This window comes from Neodiprion pinetum, chromosome 6, assembly GCF_021155775.2.
Source record: "Neodiprion pinetum isolate iyNeoPine1 chromosome 6, iyNeoPine1.2, whole genome shotgun sequence".
NCBI classification, from domain to species: domain Eukaryota; kingdom Metazoa; phylum Arthropoda; class Insecta; order Hymenoptera; family Diprionidae; genus Neodiprion; species Neodiprion pinetum.
In genome coordinates, this window is record NC_060237.1 from 4,425,182 (window position 1) to 4,434,818 (window position 9,637).

General features: G+C 48.3%; 1 protein-coding gene across 1 annotated transcript; it reads left to right on the forward strand.

Moving 5' to 3' along the window:
• The first annotated feature begins 487 nt into the window (after window positions 1-487).
• LOC124221631 (uncharacterized) lies at window positions 488-1,656 on the forward strand. Its single transcript, XM_046631817.2, has 2 exons — window positions 488-712; window positions 810-1,656. Exons 1-2 carry the CDS (start codon window positions 539-541, stop codon window positions 1,527-1,529), a joined length of 894 nt encoding a protein of 297 aa, XP_046487773.1. The 5' UTR covers window positions 488-538; the 3' UTR covers window positions 1,530-1,656.
• Window positions 1,657-9,637: the final 7,981 nt, after the last annotated feature.

A 9,637-nucleotide genomic window follows, 5' to 3' on the forward strand; every position in this document is an offset into this window, starting at 1 on the left:
GCAAAGCTCTGCCCGGGGCTGCTTACCGACCCGAGCCGACGCAAGGACGGCTGCGACGTTGAGACCAGCCTTCTGGAAAATTTTCATATAAAAGATTCCCGGAGTGTACCTCAAGTTTTCCCTTGGATATTACTCAAACTATTCCCACCATGCGGGATGGGAGATTTCCGGCCGGAACTCTTCCAAGGGGGTGTATTTTGGGGCCACTGATTCTATTTTGCCACCTTGCTCCTCCTCAAAGGTCCGACTCCCGTTGTTTCACGCCCGTTGCGGAACGGCGATAGCCCGCAGCTTCCGCACTCGACGCATCGGAATGCCAATTATAACCGAGCAGCTGGTCAAACAAGTGATAATTCAGGAAACGTCGTTCATTCCGCGCGTAGTTTATACTTTTTAAACAATACCGCAGATGGGTTTATTTATATCGCAACGGCTTGCCCTGCGCAAATACGACCTTCGATTATCCGGTATAAATTACTCTGCACTCGAGCGACTTCGGAAGTCTCTTAAGATACGATTTCACCTTACTTTATACGCCATGTACGGTAAGCTGATTATCCTACTCGCTGTTGCGAGCTCCTTATCGGCCCAGTCGAATTCTACCGTTTCACCGAACATTGTGACGACGGTTTCTACCGTCGCCGCAACAATGATCTATACCAACAGTTCGTCAATGATCGAAAGTACAACCGCATTAACGACAAATGCTACGGTGAGTTGCAATTTTGTTGATATACTATCGTGCCAGGGTATCATAGATTTTGGGAGAGTTTATGGCTGTAGTATGTAATTTGTTGTGTGAACCGTAGACTGCAGCCCAAAATACGACACAGTCTGCTGCCAACGGAACCAGGCCTCCGGGGCAAACTGAACGTTATAGACATACAAGACGTCCATCTGGAAGACCTCCAACCCCTCCACAACGTGTCCAATTTCCAGGATCGAAAATGATGTCCGACTTCATGAATATCTTAACCACACTTTTAGAACCGCCAGTCTCCAGCAATAACGTTAAACGCCATTCTAGAAATACGGTGTCTTTCAACTACTCGGATAGTGTTAATATAACCGATATGTCTTACTTTTTTAACGGTCCAAGTCTACCAGGTTTCTTCGGCGTCCCTGATTTAAGGTACTTCCAGATGCCTAATGTGAACGAAATGGTGCCATCATTGCCTCAAATTTCGAATCCCCAGAATCTCCATATTCCCAGAATCCCAGGTTTTCCCAATTCTCCGGAAGTCTTCGGCATGCGAGATGTTACCGAAGAGGCGAGGCAAAGGCTAACGGCGGAAATCAGCCCTGGACAAGATCTGGCCAGCGGTATCCAAAACGCCATTCGGAATGGACTCAGCAGTTCAAATCCGACCGAAGCTATGAGGGGGCTCATCTCTACAATCTTGGATGCCTATTTGGCCGTCGCCCGAAACTGTCCTTTCCTCATCGCCGGTGGATATCTTATGCGCGAGGGACTGTGGCTCAGTTCCGTCGTCCTGAGGACCATGGCGAACATGGCGAGACAAGTCTGAAACGACTCTTAAATTCTGTTATTGATTACTTACTGCACTTGCACTTGGTAGACAGCATTGTTAGATGATTGTAATTGTTTTACGAACGAGTATCCTGAGTGAGAAAATAAATATGCTGCACCTCTAACTTCGCAATACTCGCTCGTCCGATGTATATGTTTCAATCTTATAGCAAAGGTATGTGATATTTTCTGTAGTTAAGTTGCACATGTACGCGACGTATTTTACCTGAGGGTATGGAGGGACGCGTACGTACTCGTAGCACCGACGCGAGACGGTGCCCCATTCGATGCCTGAGCGAATATTTTTACCTCGACAGTCTGGCAAAATACATTTCCTGCGAAATGTCGCTGTAGGAGGTCTTCAGCTGCCTGAAGCTACTAGGCGTTATATTCAACATGCGTAATGCTCGGCAGAGAATTTCCATACATGAATTTCGCCTGGTCCCGACACTCAAAGTGTGGAGTACTATCGTGCCTTCGTAGAAAGGTTTGGGTGTTGCCTTTGAGCCCTGCAACAGTTCGGCTTCTGCTCTCATCGTTCTTGAATCGAGATTGTCAAAATATCGACGTCGAGGATCGCTGGTCGAGAGGCCGGATCTTGACTTGGACAGTGGAAAGATAATGAAGCTGAAGCTAGCAGCCAGAGTTAGAAGCCAAAGGCGTTAAACCTTTTGAAAATAGAAAGATTAAAATAAAAGCATCGGAGGTTCAAAGTAATTCACAAAATTTTCATTTTCGGACTTCACTATACCTTATTCGAATGAACATTAGAAACGTTTGGCTGCTAATTCTGGCTGCTAGTTTCAGCTTCGCGGAGAGAGACACGGTTTCCTCAGGTATTCAAACTCCCCGAGGGCGAGTTTTTTTTTACCGGCAATTGACTTTTAGTTTGAACATCAATTCTATTCACGAATCGTCTGACCGACACGGTGACATCGTTGTGGGACCTGTCACTACACCAGCGTAATCTAATTCCCGTCGATGAAATCCAACGTTGGCGATAATGCTTGTAAATTATGCGAATTATGCACGTTACGTAGAGCGCGGGCGTGCGAGCGACCTATATTAGCATACGCGTTGCAAAAAGTCAATTCCCGTTGCCGTTTATGCAGGAGCAGCACGTACGGACCGCAAACCTCACGTCTAAGTGTAACGGACGGTCTCCGGTTCTTCTGCGTTTTGGCGATGTTTGACCGTGACTGATTGAGTTGTACGGTATCCGAAGTTGATATGGGGATGAATAACCATGAGATTATCAGAACCGGAAACAGTCGGAAGAAGTAGTATTACATTGTCTAATGCACGGTGGTATATTCCTGCATAAAGATGTAGGTTAAACATTTACAAAAGTCATCAAACCGAAGAGCTAATTGCCCTCAAGTCCCGGCTCTCGTTAGCGTTCCCGTCGCGTTCATCACGCTCGCATCTACCTCGTCCCAAACCGCCCGGCCCATCCACCCGCGGAGTAAACCCTTTCAACGGTCTATGGATCTTTACCTTGGAACACCTTCATCAAGGGTCGAGAAAGCCTCCGTTACTCCGGTACAGGGTATAAGGGCTCGTCGTCGTACCCATCAAGCACAGCCACCTGTCTCGCTCGAAACAAAACCATGAAATTAGTTACTCGTTGAACACCAGAGACACGCGTTTAGGTCCTGGAATGAAAGCCGAGGAAACGTCTCGCTGGTTATTATTATTTTCCCACAAAACCTCCGCGGCGAGGGTTTAGAGGCAACTTCTCGTTAGGACAACACAGATCCAGTGTTGAATAGAATGGCACCGAAGACACGTGGGTTGACAGCGAGTCTCTATAAAGTTTGAAAAGTGTATAAGCTACGGTGGAACTTTTCCGTCTAAGGGTCACCGGCTGTGAGGTTTTCCAAATCGTCACAGATCCCGGAGCACCGGTCAATTTCTGTTGCAATTTACCTCGGGCCGTTCTAGAAAGAGAAGATAATAAAGAAGCCCGTAGTCGAAGCCTGCGGGAGTCGGACGGGGCCCAACAACGAGTGGTATAAACAGTGTAGCAAAGCGGAAGGTGCGGCGAGGTGGTAAAATAATGGTCTGTTACCCAAGTCGGTTCGACGGTTCGTTTATCCGTAGCGTCTCTCTCCTAGTTAAGAGAAATCGCGGATAGGGTACGGATAATTAATTGACACCGAACAACGCAAACAACATTAACTAGCGGGAAAATTAGCTCGTATACCTATCGTGAGAAAGATGGGATCCAAAAGAGGGTTTCTGGCGAGAATCACCCCATTCTAGACTTCTGTTAATTCTTCCTACTCTCTATCGGTTGCCTCCCCTTTTCCAGGGGCATCGCACCGCGTATCGGCGAATAATGATGAACGGAAACCCGGGGCATATATCGATCAGATTCGTCCGTTCGATGGATGAAATCATGAAATTATAGTCAAGGAGAACGTTACCAGGAAAGGCGGTAGTCCAGGAAGTGGGTGACCAAGAGATGGCTAAATTGTAAGACTGGAGCAGAACCCATCTGGAACCCCAATCAGAGCATTGCCGCCAGCACATGTGTTCGCGTTGCGGCTCAATCAGAAGGGGGGAGGTCGGAGGGCGCGGCGCCCTTCGTTTCCGCTTGGGAAGCTCCTTGCTAAAGGAGAAGGAGCTTTATATCACATAATCGAGACTTCAGGGCCGGGCTGCAGCAGCGTTGAATGGTTGCGGTGCCGATAAATGCTACGGGTAAAGTAATCGCCGGGCGAAGTGTAAATGCAATGACGACGCGGTGCGAGGTGTTTGGACCTTTGGAACCGAGCACGGATAGACACTGCAGGGGGCTGTTAGACGCGGTAACTGGGAAATAATGATCCCATCGTACGATTTCCAGCTTCCCTCTGTTACTCGAAGAGAGCTCGTTGCCTGGTGCAGGGGTCTATAGCCCCAGCCTCGACCGGAAGACGCCGGGGGATTAACTCTTGGAAAGTTGTAATAGGCCGATAAATTGTAATGGGATTTCCGCGGATCTAATTATCGCGTCTTGTTCGCGGAATAAAATCGTTCGTCTAGGATGGCTCGCACGAAGACACGAGGGTGAGTTTGACACGTCGAAGACGCGGATCTCGGACAGCTTGCGGCCTCGGATGGTATACGAGTTTATTTTCCCTATCGATCGAGGGATGCGGTCGTCTTGACTGTATCTCGGGTTTGTATGTGTATACCTATACATACGGTATGGGTGCAGGGTGTGTAAACCCGACGGATGAAAAGAGAACGAGGCGTCGAGGAGGAGAAATTATTATCTTCGAGAAAACGACTTGGCGGCAAAAAAGTTTCCATTGTTCCCATAAAACCCGGTATAACCCACCCACCGCGGGGGTAAGGTACCTTATTAGTTTTTATTCCCTTCGTTTGCTTTGCCGCTCTATAAGAGAGCCTCGCGATTCTCGTCGAGGAGAGAGAACGGCTCGCGAGTTCAGCTGAGCCACTCCATTACTCAGGGTTATCTTTTACGTGACCCTTTGACCCAATCGAACCGTCGTGTACCGGATGTGAGCCGTAAGAACAGGACGGTCGCGCACGTACATAGGTGCTCCGAATTTTATCTACGTATGCTAATTCGAATTTACCTTCGTCGACGACTCGAACCGGCCCACGCGGCTCTGGAGGAGAATCTCAACCCGGCCGCCTCGTGAGCTCGGCACCGACTCTATGCTCGACGCTTGCCTCTTGTCACCGTTCCTATTCCAGGCTTGGTCACCGCTACTTTACAACGTTTCGCGTTTGAATAATATATGGAGCGAGCCTAGCCGCTCCCAGAGGCTCCTTTTCCACGTGACTCGTTGCCTCGAGTGCCACAACAACGACGACGACGACGAGGAGGACGAGGACGAGGCTGCTGGTGCATTTGCATAGAGCGTCTGTTGTCTCTTCGCGATCGCTATCTCGTAAAGAGTTTTGTTGTCGTAGGTATGAAAGCGCTCTTCTATTCGGTACCGCGTTCAACTCTAACACTGGTCCCATTTTACGATTACTAAACTATAAACTAGTACTCCAGTCCACTGTTTGTTTCCACGGCGTTTTCGAAGTGAGATGTTCCGGTTGGTTCCTGATGGTGGAGGATCAATATTACTCTTTCAAGTAGTGTTCAAACCAGGCAAGCCGTTCGACGGAGCCACTCATTTTTATTAACAAAAAGCATTCGAGCCGATGAAAACCGACTGACGATGTTTATCCGTCATCAATATACCTTGGTCATATATTATTATCCCCTTTGATCATCACGCGGAACCATTTGATTTATTTATTCATTTTCTTTCCTTGATGATTAGCTCTCGAAAATCTCGCTCTTCCCGGTATAATTTACATATAAAAGCTCCATGCATTTTGGGCGTCTTATTACATTTGACAAACTTCATAAGGCTGGAGGGCATAATTGAACAGTATCTCTACATTGCATAATCGCTCGAGCGAAACGGTTGGTGTCTTCCAAAATGAGAACGAGTGTGTATACAAAATGTAGCGAGACCTCGTTTCCATAACTACGGTATATAATCTCTAAGCTTTACGGCTACGAAACGGGTCGCGAATTTAGGCTCAAGAATCGCGTGGCCGAACAAAATCCACGCGTAAAATTACTCAAAGTATAATATAAGCAGTAAAGACTCGTTACCGCAGGTACTTGGGCTGCGGAATTTTTTCACAAAACGATCGGTCACCGTTCGCGTGGCTCGAGGAATTCAAAAATCGGTTTATCTTGCCGCACTTGCGAGCAGTGTCGAATTAAGTGAATGCAGTTTGTTTTCAACGCTCCGAAGCAGTATTTAAAAGGGGTTTGGGGGTGGGGGGGGGGGGGGTCACCGGCTCGCGCGTGGACTCGGAAGATACGAGTTAAATAATGGAGCACGAACCTCCGTAGGTGGTTGCCTTCCGCTTCTCAGTGGGCTCCGCTGCAGGCACACTCGGCTGGGATACTAAACTGCACCACCAACACGTGTTCACCGTCACTTGTGTAGAACGAGTCCGACCACCCGCACTTTGCGATCTTGGTAACGCCACACGGTTAGTCAATGATCGCCCACTGTGTCCTTGTGGAAGAAAAACAGCAGTAACGATCCTTTCAGGTCACGTACCGAAAGCTCCGTGTCCACCAGCTTGAGTACCGTAGTTGCATGCCACGGATTCTCAAGCAGACAAGACGTCATGATCATTCATTGCACCTCGTTCAAAGCCATGCCATGCGAACGTTGACGATTAGTTCAGGCCAGACTGTGAAGCAAGAAGCTGAGGACTGTCCTTCTTTCGAATACATTCACGTATCCGTTTGATGCAGCTTGCAAAAAAGACGCACGGTGGATGCAGGAAGAGTTGGTCTGTCTTTCACTGGCTGCAGAGTCGTTCATCCGTTCCTCGCCAAGTCCAACGGTTATCTGGTAACAAAGACCCTGAGGTATAACAAAGCCCCGCCGTTTTGTCTGGTGCGTCGAGTGCGTCGGTTGAACTTACCCCTGGCCCTTGGCGAGATAGCGGTGGAGGCCGCTACTTAATATACGCGCTTTCGTTGACTCGCGTGTGGGCCTCTCGCGCCTACTCGAGATACGATTGTATCTCTGAGCCCCGTGTACACCGGCCGCTATTCAACCTCGTGAGAGATAACGTGCCAAGATCGTGCCCGATGTCTGTAGTCGAGGCCAGATTCAACCGGCTGATTCACGCGGCTGGATTCTATTTACATTCGAGGGAATTCGTCTCAAGCTCGTGCCAGCGATGGCCCTGGACAACCGGAAAGGGAATTCTTGACCTTATTGCAGGTCCAATTTCCATTCGACCGAGAAAGGAGATGTAGAAATAGAGAGTGGGAGTTGAAGAGAGTTAATTTTTTCAGTCGGGGTTTTCGGAAGAGTCCCGCGCTTACTTCTCAGGAAATGATTACCGGACTGTTCATAGGCAGAATGGATCCTCATACAAAAAATTGGTCTCCTTCGGCATTCAGCAACGAGTATAATTACAGCTGTACCGGGGATGTGAACGACGAACATGTGCAATCACGCCAATCATTAGCTGCAGAACTCGAAAAAAAACTCCGCAATCTCGCGGACGCGTTCCGAAAATTCAACGAACGTTATTATCACCCTGCTACATGCCGTTCGCGTGTAATAAATACGCGTACGCGTATGCAGCGCGCATTATATTGCCCGGACGTGGATGTAATATCCTTTGAATGTGTGTAAACTAGCACACTGCGATGTGCATCTGCAGTGCTGTACGCAGAGTCAGCCCACCCTGACCTGACAATTTGCATAGCGCATCGGTAATAAACACTCGAGAGCAAACTACCCGCTACGTTTGATTGGGTCGAGCTGTAATGACGCGGCATTGTCATGCAAATATACGCCCGGAGTGGCGCTGATCGTGTGACCGCGTGGGGCCGTCACTCGGTCCCAAAGACCCCTGCAAGCCCGAGGGCAAATTGCGTCAGCTTTCGGCTGGGGACCGGGATGATTCTGAATCGTGATCAGGAAGGAAGTGATTTAAAACGCGATAAGGAGTTCGTGGATCCCGTTGCTGCGCAAAGCCAACGTTAATTGGCCCGGTTGCAGTTGAAAATATTGCTGCCTTGTGCCAGGGTACGACACTTCAACTCCTTCGGCGTTTCATGCCCGGGGCGCCACTTCGTGCTTGGAACCTAATTCCCGACGAAATGGGACTCACCGCTCGATGGTGAATTGATGGGATGAGAGTGGCAATTTGAAAGCCCAGAAACGAGGATAGGCCTTTGTTACCGGGGACTTTCGAGTCCCTCGTAACCCACGCAGGCACACAAATTGCGATCACTGTGTAGTATTTTGTACTAAGTTGACAGCTGCGGTGTCTCTAATTCCCCTTCCAGTAAGCCTCGCACTTTCGTAAGGAGATGGAGATTGACGAGATCAAAGATTGACCCTGATGGCGAAAATTCCTCGGGGAGATCCGCGGATTTAAATCTGGGTTATAACAGCTACTCTGCAATGCTATAATGATATGTGCTGACTGCTGTAACAGTAACGCGGTATTTTGATCATTGACATTGCACGAATACACCTGTCAAACTATGGCGTGGCAAACGGTATGACATCTGTGAAATCACAAGTTACACGGATAACGTATATAACTATTTGAATGGACAGCCAAGCTGCAGATATACCGACTCGCAATCCGCTCTGGCGACATCACGTCGTACCTGCCTGCAGGAAGCTAAAACGGGTCACTTTGATGCCCCTCAGGGGAAGCACGTCAGCCGACTAGACCGGACAACCACGTCCGGAAATTTTTATCGCTGCATCGATAGCCGGCTGAAAATAGAAGTAGAGAAAGAAATATATATATATATATATATATATATATATAGAGAGAGAGAGGGGTAAAAATGATGTGTGTTTGTACCCAGTTATCGCTACTCTCTCGTTAAATTCGCGTTCAGTTGACACCTCCACCGGCACCATCGGTTTAATAGCCACGGGCAGCTTTCGAACGCGCCCGTAAATAACGCTATTCAAATGCAATTCAAGCCTCGTTTTCACAATGATCACGTTGGCCGACCAAAAACCTGGTATACTGCAGAGGACACCTGCTGTACCAGCTTTGATACTCTTACTTCCCAGTTTGGCAGCATCCAAAAATCGTTCTAGTTAGTTGAAAATTTCACGTAGTCTTGGAACGTTAACCTATCCTGAAAATATCAGAAACAAGCAGAATCGTACAAAGTCAATCTATGCTTTCAATTTCACCATCTCAAAAAATGACAACTCATGATTTACCTCCACATGCTGCCAACTATACTCACTGATGATTTTCACACAAGCGGTCATAAAGTATGCATACGAATTTTGCAAATTTCGAATGAAATACCGAGCTTATATGAGCCTGCAGGTGAGCGGGGCCCGCGGGGATCGGACCCCGACTCCTCACCGACTTCGGGGGTCTCTGTGTCTGCCGTGTATCTGCCGTAATAGGATCAGAGGCTTATAGCGGCAGCTTAACGGTCCGATCAATTATTGTCTGCTCCGGCTGCTGCTATCTGCGCTGGCTACTATCAGCCAGTCGCCGTTGCGTGGCTTGTAATGCTGCTCCATGTAGGTACGCCTTTATCTGCCTACGCCATGCTTG

Excerpts from the sequence above, each read along its gene's own strand:
- LOC124221631 (XM_046631817.2), top strand. The coding sequence starts at position 539 with ATGTACGGTAAGCTGATTATCCTACTCGCTGTTGCGAGCTCCTTATCG. Across the intron at positions 713-809 it reads CATTAACGACAAATGCTACG|ACTGCAGCCCAAAATACGAC; the intron begins GTGAGTTGCAAT and ends TGTGAACCGTAG.